Here is a 20,766-nt window from a genome sequence, read left to right on the forward strand (position 1 = left end):
ACTGAAAGCTGAGGATACAGTATACTGAGGATACAGTATATGCCATGGTAGAGGAGGCAGTAAATGAGTGGAACAAAGATGCATCACATAAAACATCCACAATTCACTCCATTAAATGCTGTTACAGAAGGAAGTATCTTCTATCGTGTTAGCTTGACTGGACTCTGTTGTTGGCGTTCTCAAACCATTGCAGTGACCAAAGAATGTGTAGTTGCAAGATGGTGATCTAGCCTGAACTTTGAGTTGCAGTGGTAACACAAACCACATAGGGCCTGATCAATTAAAATCCAAATAATGAGTGCTAAATAGCGTGGGCAAAGTAAAAAAGAAAAAAAAGAGTACATTCGGTGGGAATGTTGCTTGAGGTGATCTACCAAGACTGTGTTCACAATTGATGAACATTGGTGCAGACTGCCCTATTTAATATAGGGCAGTTTTATTTAATAGTATAGTCCATCCATCCATTTTCTACCGCTTATTCCCTTTGGGGTCGCGGGGGGCGCTGGAGCCTATCTCAGCTACAATCGGGCGGAAGGCGGGGTACACCCTGGACAAGTCGCCACCTCATCGCAGGGCCAACACAGATAGACAGACAACATTCACACTCACATCCACACACTAGGGCCAATTTAGTGTTGCCAATCAACCTATCCCCAGGTGCATGTCTTTGGAGGTGGGAGGAAGCCGGAGTACCCGGAGGGAACCCACGCAGTCACGGGGAGAACATGCAAACTCCACACAGAAAGATCCCGAGCCCGGGATTGAACCCAAGACTACTCAGGACCTTCGTATTGTGAGGCAGATGCACTAACCCCTCTACCACCGTGAAGCCAATAGTATAGTCCATCCATCCATTTTCTACCGCTTATTCCCTTTGGAATAATACTATTAAATAAAATATACTATTTTATTTAATAGTATAGTATCTAATATATTGTACTATCAGCTGTGCCCATGGAGACATTCATTCATTTATATGCTCCAATGGTGCATGTTGTAATATTTGCAGCAGACATATGTAATAGGAACCAACTTTTCCAGGCGATATAAAAGTGCAAACTAGACGACAGAACCTATTCTTAGCAAGCTGTTCGACGCCGGTGTTGTGATGGTAAGAAAATACATATTGCATATTTTTCTTAATCTCCAGATCGAAAAAACAAATGCCATTATAAAAATGCAACCAGACACTAAAAAAAAATACAAAAATTTAATCAGCCCCTTAAGTCATCCAGCAGCTATACGATGCTGCATAGACAAACTGTTGATTTTTTTTTCTTTTCCGACGGTCCAAATATTTTAACACTTACACAAACGGAGGATTTTCACTCCACCGTTTGTCTTTCTCACAGCCATTTGTGCGTAGCTTTGCCAGCTTGCCTTAACATTCCAGATGTGCCAAATTTAGACACAAAAAAGCTTCTGCAAAACAGTTTTGGTCTTGATAAATCACATTGGGACACTAAATGACTATATTTGCAACTTCTCCTCCCAGTATTGTGGGCATCTTGACAATCAACATATATAATGTATGTACCGTATTTTTCGGAGTATAAGTCGCACCGGAGTATAAGTCGCACCTGCCGAAAATGCATAATAAAGAAGGAAAAAAACATATATAAATCGCACTGGAGCCCGGCCAATCTATGAAAAAAACTGTGATTTATAGTCCGAAAAATACGGTACATTAAGACAAATGTATATGCACACTTAATTTGTTCATTTAAGAGACACAATCCTTGGTGTACAAGCTTACTAGATCAGCTTTGGTTGCGCTATCAAGTTTGCACATGTTTAAATACACGCAAACCTTTAATACAGCGGTGTCAAAGTCAAGAATGAATTATCTATTTGATTAGTATTAGAACAGGCCTGCGGGCCACAGCCGCCTGCTGTTGTTTTGCACGCACCAATACTCCATCAGTGTTGGCACTAGGAATTTTCAAAATGGGGCCCCACAGTAGATTTTTGGGGTCCCACGTTTTTGTAACCGTTTTGAAAACAAATGTTAAATGTATGCATTATACTGTTATATCTCACATTCTAAATTTTAATTTGAAAAAAGGTTGTCATAAACAACGTTTCCTCTAAACAAAATAAACAAATCGTTTGTTTTGTATGATTTTGCAATGCAACTGTGAGTAACAGGTGACGAAAGGCGGCCACAACAGATAAAACAATGTTTATCAACACTTAAATTATTGTAACGTCTGTGGAGACACTTAAAGGAGGACAGGAATGCCATCGGTCCCTTTATTTAGCGAAAGTGTTTGTCGGCCATAACCACACCAAAACAATGTGTAACATACTTTTATCTAGCAAAACTGGTCGTTGTCTACCGTACAAACCAAGCCAAAAGCAACTCTTTGTCATCTGTTATATCAACAGCAGCCGCTTGCTCTCTCTCTCACCTGCACCAACACGTACACTATGGCAATTAGCCACTGGTGCGTTTATGGCCACACAAAAAGTTGGACAACTCCAACACTACACGTAAAGTGTAAATTTCAGGTCGTTTTACTATGACTCCTCAATCAGTGTGCTTATTCTACTGTCATTTGTTAAGAATGTTATGTTTTAGATATTAATCATGAAATGATGTTACAGGACTACATAATTGCTAATAAAAATATTTATTTTACGGACAGAAAGTTAATAAACACTTCATCTCATGCAACATGTGAATGTTTTAAGGGGAACTAAATCAATCAATCAATCAATCAATGTTTATTTATATAGCCCTAAATCACAAGTGTCTCAAAGGGCTGCACAAGCCACAACGACATCCTCGATACAGAGCCCACATAAGGGTAAGGAAAAACTCACCCCAGTGGGACGTCGATGTGAATGACTATGAGAAACCTTGGAGAGGACCGCATATGTGGGTAACCCCCCTCCCCCCTCTAGGGGAGACCAAATGCAATGGATGTCGAGTGGGTCTGACATAATATTGTGAGAGTCCAGTCCATAGTGGATCCAACATAATAGTGAGAGTCCAGTCCATAGCGGAGACGGGTCAGCAGCGCAGAGATGTTCCCAACCGATGCACAGGCGAGCGGTCCACCCCGGGTCTCGACTCTGGACAGCCAGCACTTCATCCATGGCCACCGGACCTGTGTGTCTCCCCCTCCACAAGGGATAGGGGGGAGCAGAGGAGAAAAGAAAAGAAACGGCAGATCAACTGGTCTAAAAAAGGGGGGCTATTTAAAGGCTAGAGTATACAAATGAGTTTTAAGACTAATGTGATCTCTGAAAGGGGTACACAATCTTTCCAAAGCAGGACGCCCACCCAGGCATAAAATACTATAGTGCATAGCTGATTAAAAAAAAAACAATATCTAAGTGGGCCAAATCACATCTATTAGAAAATAATCTCTTGAAATTGACTACTGTCACTTGATTATAATAATAAGACATTTAAATTGTTAGGTCAGGTTTGAGACAAATGTGCTGTTGGTATGACCACAGTGTGCACGTCTGTATTCCACTGAATGCTCAGGGTGTTTGTGCCTTTGCTCACACACATGAAAAATTAGAGGGAACATTGGTCATAAACGTTACTAAATTCATTTAAAAAAGAAAAGAAAACAAATTTTTTATGCATATGTAAATGTATTCAGTTATAAAGATTTATTCACTTTCCTCTTTCCTTCATGGATCTAAACTTTACCCCTGCCGGTATTATTTTCTATATTTTTATTATAATATTTTTAGAATGTGTTTGTTCTATTTTTGGCCAAAGTAAGACAAAGAAAACAATTTGAAGTTGACTTTATTTTTTAGTTTTAATGCCATGCTTTTGATAGTCCGGCCCGCGTGTACACAGATTTTCCTCCATGCGGCCCCTGAGCTAAAATGAGTTTGACACCTCTGCTTTAGTAGATCAGGCCCATACTGTATTGTTTGTCAGTTATGGATCCCAAATTCAGAGCCAAACAAGGTCCCAGTCATTAAATACCTTTAATGCTTAGCAGCAGCAAAGAGAAGAAATCAAAACAGGAAACAAAAAACATGCCAATAATGATGGTGGAACAAAGGAGATAACAAGTGAGCAGGGCAGTGTCATGAGGAGAAAGGAGGACAGGGAATAGATAAACCTGCAGGATAAACAGCTCTAAAGAGCTTAAATGAGAAACATTCAATATTCAGAAACTACTTGCAAACAAAGATCCTGTTACGGGTCCCCCTCCTGTGTCCACGTAGTCTATATACGTCCGACACTGATTGTTACTGATTGGTACTCTTGTTTTGTTGTGTATATTGTACAGTATTTTGTATATTGTTTGTATATTGTACAGTATTGTAAATGTTTATTGTTTTATTGTATAGTAGTCTGTTTATTTAAATTCTTATTTTTTTATCTTTATTACTACTTGTGTGATTTATTTTTATTCCATATTTGTTTCCACTACCTCACCTTAAATTGGAGTCCCCTAATCTCGTTGTGTGCAAATATAATGACAATAAAGTCCATTATATTCTATTCTGTACGCTTATGGCAGAATGGCTACAGTTGTGCCTCAGGAAGTCATAACATCTACGAGGAAGCACAAAGAGGTCACAAGGTCAATGCACAAAAAACTAAGGAAGAAACAAAACTACAACAGAACCTAACACCACAAAGATTACCAAGAACTGATTTACCTTAGTAAAAACTAATGGGATTTTGGTAGAAAAAGAACGTCTGGGTACAATTTAGACATGTTAACTCTGGGACGTACTCTCGTGTTTTGCCAGTTATTTATATATTCATGGTGTAGGTTGAGTTATTTTCAGAGAACAGTAAATCTATACTCCTTTCCAAGCTGCACACTGACTACTAAATTGTAGCTATTGTAAAGTTGCATTGTCCCTTCAGAATATATAATAACATGTGGAGTGTAATCACTTTTGTGAGATGCAGTAGATAGATGGATCTGACTCACTTGACCTGTGAACATTTGGTGTTTCTTCACGCCATCGTCCATGTACTGCTGCTATGTTTTGGGTGTCATTCATGCTGCTGTCTGTCATGTTTGTCAACGTAATTTGTGATGGCTAATTTGTTCTTACATTTAGGTGATAAAGTCAGGATTGAAAAAACACTTAGAAAGATTGATCAGATAACCGACGCCTTTTTGTTCATTCTTATTTGGAGGGGAAAAGTGTAAATAACATTAGATCTCTAGGCTTTTCTGTGGACTACAGAAAATATTAACATTGATTTTCCATCATCATAGCTGCATCATAAACTGGGAGCTCATATCGCCAGTGTTATTTACACATTACTAGTGTCATAGGAAAGCTTCGGTCTTCCGAGGGAATAAATAACCCCAGCTGCAAAATGAGCTGGAAGTATACATTGTGGCTTGGGCCAAGTCTCCTTTGAATCTCATTTCCCACACCAGAGCCGTATATCAACATTATGTTCTGCACAGAGGAAAGATTAAGCAGTCTGTAGAAAAATATGCTCCAAATCCTGGAATATATGGAGTAAATTGGGCAGGCGTTGACAGGGGTGTTTTAGAGACTGGGCAGGCGTTGACAGGGGTGTTTTAGAGACTGGAGTGTACCGTATGGATAGAGCATTTTTTGGGAGGAAAAGGGGAGTGTTATTCCAATTATCATGACTATTCTCATTGTTATGATAGTTAACCGATTAGGGAAAAGTAGTCCTTTGCGACACATTCTGAAATTCGATTGTGAAAATGATTCTAATCCATCTAATCCGTACTTGCCAACCTTGAGACCTCAGAATTAGGGAAATATTCAAAAGGCTCGCTGGGGGTCATATATATATATATATATATATATATATATATATATATATATATATATATATATATGTATGTGTGGGAAAAAAAATCACAAGACTATTTCATCTCTACAGGCCTGTTTCATGAGGGGGGGTACCCTCAATCATCAGGAGATTTTAATGGGAGCATTCACATACCATGGTTTATATAGGGCACAAAGTGGGTGGGTACAGGCTGGCCTAGGGGCGTGGTGATTGGCTCATGTGTTACCTAGGAGGTGTTTCCGTCTATGGCGGCATGTTGTTACAATTTCGCTGCGCTTGTTGAGGGATGACAGGTCTGGACGGTAAATAATAAACAGTTTCTCTTTCAAGCATAGGTTGCATCTTTTATTACCACTATTGTAAGGTGTGCTGGATGCAAGAATTTGCCATGTTATTGAATATTCAACATTATTGTCTTTGAGGTCCCAAATGTGTTTGCTGAGTTCTGTGGTATTTCGCAGGTTTTTGTTCCTGAAAGAAGCCTTGTGATTGTTCCATCTGGTTTTGAATTCTCCCTCGGTTAATCCTACATATGTGTCGGATGTGTTAATGTCCTTGCGTATTACCTTAGATTGGTAGACAACTGATGCTTGTAAGCACCCCCCGTTGAGAGGGCAATCAGGTTTCTTTCGACAGTTACAGTCTTTGTTGGTTTTGGAGTCGCTCTGTCTGGGGGCCGACGGCTCATTTGCAATTGTTTTGTTGTGGTTTGAGATGATTTGTCGTATATTGTTCATGCAGCTGTAGCTCAATTTAATGTTGTTCTTGTTGAATACTTTTCTTAGGGTGTTGTCTTTGGGAAAGTGTTTGTCAATCAGATTGAGGAATTTGTGTCCAATGTTAGTTGAGACGTTTTTGCTGTATGGGGGGTTGTACCAGATGATGTCGTTTCGTTTTCTGTTCTTTTTTGGCTGGTTTCCTGGCGTGGGTTCATAGGTGAGGGTGAAATTGTATCGGCATGTTGGGTTATTTGCGAAGTTGGGTTTGTGGTCCTTCAATGGGATGAAGGCTTCCTTGTTGGCTGTGGCGTCCACCCTGTCCAGTTCAGCCGCGATCCTTTTATTTTCCAGGTGGATGTTCTGTAAGGTGTTGGGTTGCGCTTTTTTGTATGATTTGGTGATGCTTCTGTCCAGTAAGGTGTGGTGTTCTGGTATGTCCATTCTGTAGAAGTTTGTGGTTTTATCGGCAGCTATGATGAGGTTGTTTACTTTCTTGATGCGCTCCTTGTCATTTTTCAGCTTGGTGAGGAGTGGGTTGCGGATTATATATATATATATATATATATATATATATATATATATATATATATATATATATATCAGTGACGTGCGGCCACTGGAGGCAGGTGAGGCAGGGCCTCACCTGCCATCATGAAGAAAGAAAAGAAAAAAGAAAAAAAATGTAAAAAGAAAAAAAATTAATTAAATTGTTATATGTATCCAGTGATTATACTATAAAGTTATTTTCCATTTAACTTCACCAGTTTTAGATAATTTTTATTCAAAATCACTGAATTTTCAAATTTGCCGTTCAAATACTGAGAAGAGACGATGCGGTGAACAGCAGCCAGTTGAGGCACGTCACTCAGTTGTGCCTCGCCATGGATTGCGCAATGACTCGGCTAACTGCTGGCCTGCTGTGCAGTGAGACCGTATTGCTATATGAATTATATTATACATTTCCATAGTTTAGTTAGCTGAGGTATATAATGTACAGTGTATTTTGTCAAAAACTGTATGTGTGTAACGTATTTCTTGTGCTAAGCGATCATAAAATGGCTGCCAAAACGCACTGGCTGAGGCTCGCAGTAATCCTGCCTCCTTGTGCCGGTTAATGCACCCCCCGACGGGAGCGCCACACCAACCAAAGCCCACACCCAAACCCTCCACGTGCAAGACCGAACCCACTCAAAAAAGTCACTCAACAAGAAGCCAATAAGTGCAAAAACAACAATGCTCGCGTTGGAGGAACCGCGAACGACCGCAGGGCCACAACATTAGGTACACCTGCAGACTGCAGCACGGATTTCATATTTCATTCTTTCACAACTCCTCCAACACGAAGACCATTGTTCCCGCACTTATAAGTAAAGGTAAGACCATAATACGGGATGTTGCTTGTAGCTATCAGCATAGCCATCTTTGTCTCGGCATAAGTTACACCCTCGGGTCTCCATTTAGCAAGGTGGCCCATAATACTGGGCTGTGACTGGTGCTGCGTTGCCGCAGCCTTGTGGTTCCCTGACCGTTCATGAGTGACTATATCCGTTCGGCCACCGTGTTCAATGGAGAAGTCTGATCTACAAAATTTGTAGGCAGCATAGCCCTTCCCTTCGAGCTGTCCTGGATGAACTGAAATTCTTTGTTCCAATCATTTTGGAACTTGCAAGCGTACTTCTTCTTCTTACTCGTCGTCGTCATGTCTCTTCTTCTGCTTTGTCTTCTTCTTCTTCTGTTCTGATTGCCGCGCTTGACTTTGAGGTGTAACCGTTATTATTTTCCGGCCGGAAACGGCGCCCAGTGAAGGATGGTGTAGCAATATTGTTGTCTGGGTGGAAATCGGGACAAATTTGTGAGCCTTGTGGCCCCGGGAAATTTTCGGGAGGGGCACTGAAATTTGGGACTCTCCCGGGAAAATCGGGAGGGTTGGCAAGTATCATCTAATCTTGTCTGAATATTCTGACTGATCTGAACTTTGTGAGACATGTGGAAGTTGTTCAACATACATCATCTGATGCACAACCTTGCACATCTGATGCACAACCTTGCACAAACCATTTTTAATGTTTTCTGTGTCGGGTCCTACAGACACTTAGGGATCGAACCGGTTCCCCGTGTACCAATTCCTTGGAATCGCTTGCCATTTTGTCAAGCGATTCTATTAACGGTTCTTCAGGGTGGGGATGACATCATTACGCAACGTTTTTAGTGATTTCAGATTGCAAAATGGCGATGCCTGGTCTGAACAGACGCTAACAGTTTACAAGAAAAGATTGCAATGGCGCTACTTGCAATAATTATAAGGCTGCTATTTCATCAAGAGGAGGGCATACGAGCAATATGCTGAAACATTTGAACGCAGACATTGAAATAATTGAATGAAAGTCACATTTTTGAACTGCTCCGATCTCATCCCAGGCAGCACTAACACGAGAACGTCATCTGAATACAACAGGTACTAACTCACCACCTATCATTCATCCATCCATTTTCTACCGCGTGTCCCTTTTGGGGTCGCGGGGGTTGCTGGAGCCTATCTCAGCTGCAATCGGGCGGAAGGCGGTTTACAGCCTGGACAACCGCCTATCATGTTAGCGCAATTATTTGTTCAATTGAAATGAATGCCTTCTCATGAGGAGAGACAAATTCTGACTGGCTTTGGTTGGTGAATTGTAGTCAGAAAAAAGTTGTGTGTTTTCGTCCCACCAGATTTTCCCTCAATCATCATGTTATACAGGTGAAACAAAAAAAAAGTCCATTTATGTCAGCATTTAACTTCAAATGTGAAACTAATATGTGATATTAACTCATTACATGCAAAGTGAGGTATGTCAAGCTTTTATTATCATTTTGATGATCTTGGCTTACACTTTTTGAAACCCCTTGTTTTTCTAAGACTTTCAATTCAAGGTTTTCATAAATTGTAAGCCACTATCATCAAAATTATAACCAATAAAGTCTTGACATATGTCACTTTGCATGCAATGACTTAATTCTACCGAAGAATATTTATTTATTACATTTATTTACAAAAAGTACCTTTTTTTTCTTCTATGCTACGTTATACTGTAGGCTTTGTGGGGTCATGTTACCTCTAAACTAAACAAAATTGAGGCTTATCAATTTTCCCCCTCTTTTTTTCCAAATAAGTATCGATAAGAGAACCATTAAGGAACCGAATCGTTAAGCAGAATCGAAAGTGGAATCAGAACCATAAAAATCGTATCAATTCTCATCCCCCCACAGTCACCCTTTGCCTGGCATCCCAACCAGGGTTGATCAAGCCCTGGCTGGTTTCCAAGTGGCTACAACCCCCACTTGTCCCCTATCTTCAGACATAGCCATCTGGATGCCTTCTCTGCTGCCTCCTCGTTTGAGTGGACGGCCCTCCTACTTTGCTCTGTGATGCCCTAAAGTTCTGTAGGCCTTGCTGGGGGAATGGCAGGCAAATCCCTGACAGTCAACTTCCACTGGCATGCACCTGGTCGGCCAGTGGAGATAAAACTTGGCCATTCACTTTCAATGGGAATGTTGTCAGAGAATATGTAGTATTATGGAAAAAGCAGCATTTTTGGGCAGAACATAATATTATAATATTTATAGCCATCATGTCAATGTCTGTAGAAATAGCATGTTAAATTAACTGAAATTTCCTACCAAAAATTTGCAAATTTACAGGAAAAGTGGGATGTGTTGACCTGAATATGCTAATGTTTGAATACTTTGAAATGGTTACAAATGGCAAAAGGTTTATTAATTCATTCAATCATTCAAGCCATTCATTTTGATGGGAATTTTTGGGATAGCACATTTTTGTGATAGTTTAAGAATTCTTAAGATCACAGGCTATGTTGTCTATAAAATGTAGAGTTCCAACAAGGTAATTTATTCTTGAAATGTTGATCATAGATTACCTGAATGTTAAGAATTAGCTGAAGGTTTGGAGATTTGTCAAGTCTTTTTCATAGAGTTTGGTATGACTGAATCTTGTGCAATACAAATAAAACACCATTTGTATGTCTATTTGTTTATAAAATATGTAGTACAGTTCAAATCTCAGTCTGCGCTTTCCTGCGTGAAGTTTGTATATTTTGTCTGGTGTGGAGTGGATTCTCTCCTGGTACTCCATCGCCCTCCCTCATCCTACATACATGTACATGCATGTTCGGCTAATTCGACAAAATCATCCTTTGGTGTGGATGGGAAAACCACTGCAGGGTAATTGCTGTTGTTGGTAAATTTGTGTGTGTGTTTTAACCTGTTGAGAGTGTCTTTCTGGCACATCAGATGAGGTTGACAATGCGGAGAACAAAACACGACAGTACAGATTTATATGTGAAGTGGATACAGGGTTGGTGGTCCCCCTGTAGGCTGAAGCAGGCTAAAGCCATGTAATCCTCACCAGCACTTTGTTGTAATGTGTTGGCAAACCTGAAGCAGCTCTCTATCACATAGCCACCTGCTGTCTGTCGATCTTTATTATTTATATTTTCATCACTGACCCAGCGGTCCTTATCTTTTGCAGTTGATACTAAATTTGTCAAACTTTTGTTCAACTCGCTGGGAAACACTCTTGCTGAGCTAAGCACTGGCAAAGAGAAGCCCACAGTTGCCCCCAGCAGCCCTTTTAGAAATACCCAATCGGTTTGCTAATTCATACAAGTTACCAAAGAATGTGGATGAGCTTGCAACCAATCTAATGTGGCCAGCCATTGGAAATGATTTGTGCCTAGTGGCTCATAAACACACATTATTGATATTGCTAGTCTGAGTATTACTTTCTGTAGGTTTATTTTCGGGAATGTAGCCATTGATTACACCTGCTTCTGAAGTTTTAAACTGGTGCATTAGCCTCAATGTGTCCAGAGCTGCCTGAAGATGTGGCAAATATAATTGAGATGAAAATGCCCCTGTTGCTGTGATTTACAATGGCATAACAGTCATTAATAAAGGAGAAATATCGTCTGTTCTATCTGTACAAACCACATTCAATCAAACCTGCAGGTTGTAAGCTGAAGTTTATCTCCTGTCTTTTTTCATCACTGCAGGGTTTCTGAGCACTGGAGACCAGGCGGCCAAAGGCAACTACGGACTGCTGGATCAAATCCAGGCTCTCAGGTGGATCAAGGAAAACATCCAGGCCTTCAAAGGAGACCCAAAGCGAGTTACCATTTTCGGCTCTGGTGCTGGGGCCTCATGTGTCAGCCTGCTGACCCTCTCGCATTACTCTGAAGGTACATCTATTCACTCGCACGCACTGAGATTTTCCAACATGTGTACAGGACTTCATCTGTTGCCAAAGTCTGGTTTTATTTTTGGACTTCTTTACAAGGTCATATTAAGTCATCACGGTACATTAAATGTAGTGTGATAACCACCGTTTTCTGGGGTCTCATTTATAAATGCAGACCCTGCATTTATAAATGAGATGCCATTGTTGTGATTTATGAAAAAAAAAAAAAAACGGGTAGGAGAATGTATGTACCTCCCATGCCAACTTTTGAGTTGCCGTACGCACATTATAAAGGAAGCTTAAAGGGGCCCTATCATGCAAAACCAAATTTTTGCCTACTGGTACCTGCTTTTTTGTATCTGGTATGTGCTTTAGTCCTGAACATTTTAAATAAAACCAGGGAGGCATTGCAGAGATATTTACAAAACTCTTGCCATCCTCCCTACTTCCTCCAAACGTTCCGTGTGGAAGATTTCAGTCCTGTGACGTTTTCAGACCTGTTACGTTTGCAGATGTCTCTATATATGGTAAAGGCTTACTGAAAGGTCTTTGTGTGAATCCCCCATTTTAATTTATCGTTCAAGTATTTGAAGTCCAAATGAGGTATTAGTCTAAGACCAAAAATGCCCTCTTATTTTTTGTTTTAACCAGCACAAGTCACTAGAAAAACGCTTAGCTTCAAAAGAAGTAAAACGTGCCTTACTTTTAACTTTTTTTGATTTGTGCATTGCGACTTCAAATTAGAAATCGCTGCGAGTGTGTGCCAGAAGAGTCGTGCTTCTCACAAAATTTGAAAAAAAAGATAAGAGTTTCCAAAAAAATGCTTGCAATGGCATTCAATCAATCGCAAGGGGACTGCTTAGTTTGTCTTGGAAGACGTTTTGCCGCTCATTCGAGTAGGCTTCATCAGTTCGTGCTCATAGACTAGTCTGGACTAGGACTGACCTGAGATGACAATGACCTGGATGAATGAGAACCTACATAGGCATTTATGGCAATGGAGGAGACAATAAATTGGTAAGTAATAACAGTAGGTTAGAAATGTGTAAATGATACCTTAGTATTGTTAGTTCATGTTGCTGTGTAGCTAACTTAGCTTTCTAATGTAAGACAATCGCGTCACAGTAAGGAACGATTTTTCCCAAAAACTACTTTAAATTGGATCAGTGACTATTATTTTTGGCAATGAACCAGTTAGTATTATAATCTGTTATCACGTTCACGATGACGCTCGTAGCGTGGTTTACTGTATAGCCTCCATTGTTTACAAGTGTTTGAAGCAGCAGCAGTCAAAGAATTAACATGATATAGAATATAAAAGCATTTTATGGTCAAAATACACATGTATGCGTCCAGGAAATATACAGACTCTGTAGAAGTTTAACCTTAGTGTATATTTACAGACCTGCAGCCTATGGCGTCTGCTTCCTTTCTCTCGTCCGCCTGCTTTGTCTCCTTATCGCGCTGACAATAAAACACAGTAAGCACATAGATCTCGCTATATTATCTGAAATGTTGTGTCTTGATAAAAAGTCAGTCTAAACAGATGGTTGGTGCCGGTCATCGATGTCCAAAATAAAAGCTAGTAAGCTAAAAAAAACTGAAAAATGTGGAATTTGGAGCCCAGCTATGCCGAATTTATGGTGTGCTTACCCAAAGTCAACTGGAAACGGCCCCGATCAGCTTAACCAAACAGACAACTGTCCATCGAGTAAGTCATTATAATATTATTCCTAATACATGTAACACATCACCGTACACTACAGTACATACGCTGTTGAGCTCGCTGTCTACAAACAAAAAAATTAAATAATACTTAACAGATACTGTAAAATAGTTGTTCATGTTTTTCAGTCATGACAGATTGTTGTCCTGTCACATTGTGTTGTGCATTACAAACTCAAAAACCATTCAGCTGTTGACACAGTTGCTGGCTTACTTATTGTTGTAGCTAGATAGCTTACAGCTAATACCGTAGCATTGCAATGTGTTCCTACGCTAGTAAAACATTTCCTAAGTGTTCGCTCTTAAAACATCAATGTTGCTACACTGCAAAAAGTGAAATCTAAGTAAGATTAAATATCTCAAATAAGGGTGATATTTGCTTATTTTCTGTCTAATAAGATAATTATTCTCACTAAGCAGATTTTATGTTAGAGTGTTTTACTTGTTTTACTGTAAGATATTACAGCTTGTTGCTGAGATTTGATGACCTATATTGAGTAAAACATGCTTGAAACTAGAATATCAACTGTTGCAAAGCTGTGTCATCAACACTCACAAGTATAAAACTATTTTTTTAAAGTTATAATTTCTTATTTCAAGCATGAAATAAAAAAAATCATGATTTTGACACAATTGTGTCCCATAATTAAAACAGATGACAGCCAAACGGACTTTGCTGTTTTATTTTCAATGAAACAATAGAACATACGTACTCATGTAGTAGTACAGTTGGCACAGTACAGAAAACTGACAGTTAATATTTAAACATTTAACATGTGACATTTCTAACTATTTTGAACAGAAATAGTTCATGCACATTCAGATGAATTCTTCAAAATTACAATTAAAAATGTTTATATACGGTATGTATATATGCGCACTAATTGACTGAGAGCACGCACTTGGCACGATGATGTCATGTTATCGATGGAAAAATGCATTTTTAGACAATATGATTTGCCTGAGCGGCTAGGAGACCCTGAGAGTAACAAGCTGTTGCCTTGTTGCCTTTCCATTAAGAACAATAAATTGGTTTTTAGTGAAAGTTTGCTGGTTTCAGGAAATGTAATGACGAGCGCATATCATTATGTCAAGTTAATGGCACTAGCATTTACTACATTTAAGAATATTTTTCAACATGTTGTGCAAAATGGTCACTTTTTTTCTACCAAGAAAAGTGCACTTGTTATTAGTGAGAATATACTTATTTTAAGGTATTTTTGGGTTCATTAGGTGAGTTAATTTGACTTGTTTTGGAAAGTCTTGACAAGCCGAATTTTCTTGTTCTATTGGCAGATAATTTTGCTTAGTTCAAGTAAAATACCCCTCATTTTTGTATTTGTTTTTCTTGTTTTTGAACACTAACTTTTTGCAGTGTACAGCTCAGTTATTATACAGGTTACGGAACGTAAATGAAGTATTGTTTAGACCAGGCCTGGGCAATTATTTTGACTCGGGGGCCACATTTAGAGAAAAAAAATGTGTCTGGGGGCCGGCATATCTATTTTTAGGAACACTAATACAAAACCTCACAATAATGTCCGATTGAATGCTAAAAACGTTATCACAGACCACCTTAAAAAACATAAAGGAATTTTAAATGTTTTTATGAACGATAAAACACTGAATATTGACAAAATATGAACGTCACACCCCCTTTTGATTGACATATTTTACAATCAAGTGAAACGCAACTAAAATGCAACAAACAGGGAAATATGAACGCGAAGGGTACAAAATAAATCCGCCTACAATCTGATGTATCTGATATACACTATCACTAAGCTTTAGAACTTTGTTGTGAAAATCTCCTTCCGCGTCTGTGGAAACGCTTCCCGCCCACACTGCTTGGTGCCTCGTCTCAGCTGCTGTGACGTAGATGACCATAGTAACTAATTAGATTACCATAGTATCTAATTAGATTACCATAGTAACTAATTAGATTACCATAGTAACTGGTATATCATCCATAAGCGCAGATTCCAACCATTGAAATACTTAGTATAGTTGAAGACTTCCAGTCATTAGAAAACATCACTGCACATCATAATGGCAGCTACACTTTCCATCTTAAAGATCTAAAAAAATTATTTGGGAATGTCCGGCGGGCCAGATTGAAAAGCTTAACGGGCCGCATGTGGCCCCCGGGCCTTAATTTGCCTAGGTCTGGTTCAGACTGACCATACGTCCTCTTTTCCTCGGACATGTCCTCTTTTGCAGGGCTGTCCAGGCGGGGTTTCTTAAATGCCTCAAATGTCCGGCATTTTGAGTTAGGGTTGCGTGTATTTTCAATGTACGTTCAGGGTTAAGAAGGGGTTGAAAACTAAACAAATTGTGGAGGCGTGCGCAAGCAGAGCGAGAGCGAGTGAGTCGAGAGATAGACAAGACACAAGAGAGAGATGCCGAAACATAAATGCAACTTCACAGATGATTTGCGGAAAAAGTATCTGTGTTTTGTCCCGGCCGTGACACATGGGAAACAGAATGCACTGTGTGCAAAGCAGGAACGTATGTATCTGTGGCAAATAAAGAGGCCAACAATCTACAATCCCATATCGACACTACAAAGCACAAAACAGCTGTGCAGGGTGAGAGCTCGTCTGCTAAATTGACAAAGTACTTTGTGCGACCTGGAAAAGGAGAAGACATTGTAAACGCATCAAAGGGTGTTTTAGCGTTCCACACAGTCAAACACCATAACAGTTGCAGGTCGATGGATTGCACCAGTGCTTTGTTGAAAAAAAGTATTCCCAGACTCAGACACGGCAAAAAGGTTTTCAAGAGAGGCGATTGTCAACAGTGTCATAGCGCCTCACAGCATCGACATTGCGCTAGAGGCGCTCAAAGAAATAAAGTACTGTGGCATCGCTACAGATGGGAGTAACCATGGTGCAGTGAAAATATTTCCAATCATAATCCAGCATTTTGACTGGAAGAAAGGTGTGTACAATCAACATTGCTTGAGGTCAAAGACACACCTAATGGGACAGCTGACACCATCGCAAAGTACTTGATTGAAACACTGAGTAAAAAATAATTTGTCAGAAAAATGTATTGCATTTACTGGTGACAACTGCAACACAAACTTGGGAGGAATCAGACGTGATGAAGTGGGGAAGAATGTGTATGCACATTTGAAGAAGTTGCTGCAGAACAAGACGCTGATCGGTGTGGGTTGCCCAGCACACATAATGAACAATTGTGTCCATCATGGCGCAGACACACTTGATATTGAAATTGAGAATCTCATGTTCAAAATCTACCAGTACTTCCACATTTACACTGTGCGCACTGAGAGTTTGAAGGAGTACTGTGACTTTGTTGATGTTGAATACAGAAAGCTCCTTTCCCACAGCAAGACACAATGGCTGCCGATATTCCCTGGAATCGAGAGGCTGCTGCAGATGTTTCCAGCATTAAAGGGATATTTTCTGTCACAGGAAAAAACACCTGGAATGATCAAGAGGTTTTTTTGAAAATTAATTCAGTGAAATTTACCTCTGGCACATGCATTCACTCATGTGTGTGTTCCACTCACTCATTAAAGGCCTACTGAAATGCGATGTTCTTATTTAAACGGGGATAGCAGGTCCATTCTATGTGTCATACTTGATCATTTCGCGATATTGCCATATTTTTGCTGAAAGGATTTAGTAGAGAACATCGACGATAAAGTTCGCAACTTTTGGTCGCTGATAAAAAAGCCTTGCCTATACCGGAAGTAGCAGACAATACGCGCGTGACGTCACAGGTTGTGGAGCTCCTCACATCCGCACATTGTTTACAATCATGGCCACCAGCAGCGAGAGCGATTCGGACCGAGAAAGCGGCAATTTCCCCATTAATTTGAGCGAGGATGAAAGATTCGTGGATGAGGAAAGTGAGAGTGAAGGACTAGAGGGCAATGGGAGCGATTCAGATAGGGAAGATGCTGTGAGAGGCGGGTGGGACCTGATATTCAGCTGGGAATGACTAAAACAGTAAATAAACACAAGACATATATATACTCTTGTGTTTATTTACTGTTATAGTAAATATATATACTCTATTACCCACAACACAACCAGGCTTATATTTAATATGCCACAAATTAATCCCGCATAACAAACACCTCCCCCCTCCCGTCCATATAACCCGCCAATACAACTCAAACACCTGCACAACACACTCAATCCCACAGCCCAAAGTACCGTTCATCTCCCCAAAGTTCATACAGCACATATATATACCCAAAGTCCCCAAAGTTACGTACGTGACATGCACATAGCGGCACGCATGTACGGGCAAGCGATCAAATGTTTGGAAGCCGCAGCTGCATGCGTACTCACGGTACCGCATCTGCGTATCCAACTCAAAGTCCTCCTGGTAAGAGTCTCTGTTGTCCCAGTTCTCCACAGGCCAATGGTAAAGCTTGACTGTCATCTTTCAGGAATGTAAACAATGAAACACCGGCTGTGTTATCCGGCACAACAGTCAGATGGTGCATTCTACAGCGGGGGTGCGTTATCCGGCACAACACCTGCCGCAATACACCGCTTCCCACCTACAGATTTCTTCTTTGCTGTCTCCATTGTTCATTGAACAAATTGCAAAAGATTCACCAACACAGATGTCCAGAATACTGTGGAATTTTGCGATGAAAACAGACGACTTAATAGCTGGCCACCATGCTGTCCCAAAATGTCCTCTACAATCCGTGACGTCACGCGCAGGCGTCATCATACCGAGACGTTTTCAGCAGGACATTTCGCGCAAAATTTAAAATTGCACTTTAGTAAGCTAACCCGGCCGTATTGGCATGTGTTGCAATGTTAAGATTTCATCATTGATATATAAACTATCAGACTGCGTGGTCGGTAGTAGTGGGTTTCAGTAGGCCTTTAAAGAAATGGAAAAGGAAAATAATTCCATCGTTGAAGTGCATAACATCTTGCAGAGAGTCCACACAACACTTGAGGAACGGCAGAGAAACAATTTCATGTCCCTGAAAGTTCATTGACTCCTGGCACAGAAGCGCACAGATGGGCATGGAAAAGAATGTGAGCAGTTCTGTGCTGATGTACAGGGTCTCTACAGTGCATGCCTGCAGTATCTCCAGAAGTGGATGACACTCATGGAAGAATTCACCCCATTCATGTGGATGGATCTGAGTCAGACACCAAGTTGGAATGATGTGGAACCCTGCATCAAGTAACTGGGAGAAAAGGGGGTGCCAATTGATGATGTCAAGTGTTTTGATCAGGTCACCAATCTCAAGAAATTCACTGAGAGTAGCAACAGTGATGGAGAGTTGAATGGCCTGCCAGTGCACCAGAAGTGGTGCAAATATTTTTGAGAAGGCCAAAAGCATTGCATGTTACTCAGAGCTACTGAAGACTGCACAGTTTGTCTTTGGCCTTCCTTTTCACAATGCAAATGTTGAGTGGACCAAGGCAAAGATCATGTTGTCTGTTGAGTCATTGAAAGGACTTCTATTTGTACAATACAACTTCAAAGAAACATCCTGCAATGACTTCCATGCTTATTTGATGAACAACCGGAAACTGCTGAGGAAAATAAGCTCTTCAGCTAAATATGCATGGGCAAACAAGGAAGACCAGGGAGACGAGGAGGACAATCAGGGAGATGAGGAAGGCCAAAGACGACTAAATAAAAAGAAACGTGATACGCTACTTCTCCTTTTTTTTGTTTTAAATTTTGACTCGGCATTATTTATATTTTTTTTTTACATAAGCCAAAAATAATTGGCTAATAAATGCTACCTCTGTTTTTGTTGTTTTAACTGATTTGTGAAATACTCTTCACCTATGGTGTGTTCTCTGAGAACCTCTGTTTTTGTTTCAAATGTTTTGAGACATTATTTATATTTTTTACATTAGAATGGTCCACCAGAATGAGAAGAGACATTTTAAAGAATGGGATGCTACCTGTTTTTTGTGTAAATTTAATTTAAAAAAGTTAAAGTACCAATGATTGTCACACACACACTAGGTGTGGTGAAATTATTCTCTGCATTTGACCCATCACCCTTGATCACCCCCTGGGAGGTGAGGGGAGCAGTGGGGAGCAGCGGCGGCCGCGCCCGGGAATCATTTTTGGTGATTTAACCCCCGATTCCAACCCTTGATGTTGAGTGCCAAGCAGGGAGGTAATGGGTCCCATTTTTATAGTCTTTGGTATGACTCAGCCGGGGTTTGAACTCGCAACTTACCGATCTCAGGGCGCACACTCTAACCACTAGGCAACCTGTTTTGAGGCATTATTTATGTTTACATTATATACAAGAGGTTATTTTGAATATTGCTACCTCTGCACTTTTTCTAAAACGGTGAATGTTGCAGAATATAAGTGTGACTTATTTTGTTAAACTGTCAACAGAGGAAAAAAAATGTTTTATTTAAACAAATATATTTTTTATAAAGCAAGTTCGAGTATCATTGGCAAATTTTCACCTAGTCCCGGCCTTGGCGTGCTTGCCCGCCTTGGCACGCATATATATGTCCTCTTTTTGGGATTTCAGAATATGGTCAGTCTAGTATTGTTGGCGGTTTTTAGATGCATTTTTAAAGTGATTTAAAGAAATAATATTTTGTTCCCATTAGGTGCATTGCTTGCCACCTAAAACGAGCCGATTATTATAAGTTAGAATGCAAAAAAAAACAAAAAAAAAAACCTTTGTGTAATGATCTGGTGTGGTGGATCTCAAGCACGCTAAACGTCTCTTGGGAGACGTTTAGCGTGCTGTCAATAGTCTTTCTCTTTATTCAAGAGGTAGCACACAATAGCAAAAACAAAGGCGATGGTGGCAAACACACAAAAACACACCATGTAAAAACTACCAATATAAATTACCTACAAAAAAACAAAAGCGCTAGACAAGGCTAGGAGATATACTTCATGAAAGAAGTAATACTGAAAAAACAAAGTACAAAATAAAAACGCTAGACAAGGCTAGGAAAAATACAAGCAAACCTGAGAAGACGAACTAGTGAGTCCGCTGGCGAGTCAAAATACAAATGTGTCTGAAGGAAGCAGTAGACAAAGTTCCGGCGCTCACAGGCCGTCAGCAGCCAGGTTAAATAGGCTGCCCCTAATCAATGTCAGGTGTGTGCTTCTGCCTCGCGCCAGCTGCACTCAATACTGAGGATGAGAGAGAGAGTGAACATGGTGTGCAGACAACAACAGAAATGAGCAGGGAAATTTCAGATTACCACACTTTGTCTTCTAGTCTCTCATAAGGATTGTGAACTACAGGCAAAATTCTCCCCCAAAAAGTGCAGTTCTCCTTAAAAAGAAGGTGTTGATAAGAC

The 20,766-nt window shown here is 40.1% G+C and overlaps 1 protein-coding gene across 2 annotated transcripts in view; it reads left to right on the forward strand.

Moving 5' to 3' along the window:
* nlgn4xa (neuroligin 4 X-linked a) overlaps positions 1-20,766 on the forward strand; it is a 286,243-nt gene that overhangs the window by 244,104 nt on the left and 21,373 nt on the right. For both annotated transcript variants that reach the window (XM_061977860.1, XM_061977866.1), the window contains one exon: positions 11,547-11,732. In XM_061977860.1, the coding sequence (XP_061833844.1) occupies positions 11,547-11,732 (186 nt within the window). The remainder of the gene's footprint in view (positions 1-11,546; positions 11,733-20,766) is intronic.

The sequence above is a fragment of the Nerophis lumbriciformis genome, linkage group LG01 (genome assembly GCF_033978685.3).
Source record: "Nerophis lumbriciformis linkage group LG01, RoL_Nlum_v2.1, whole genome shotgun sequence".
In the NCBI taxonomy this organism is placed as follows: Eukaryota; Metazoa; Chordata; class Actinopteri; order Syngnathiformes; family Syngnathidae; genus Nerophis; species Nerophis lumbriciformis.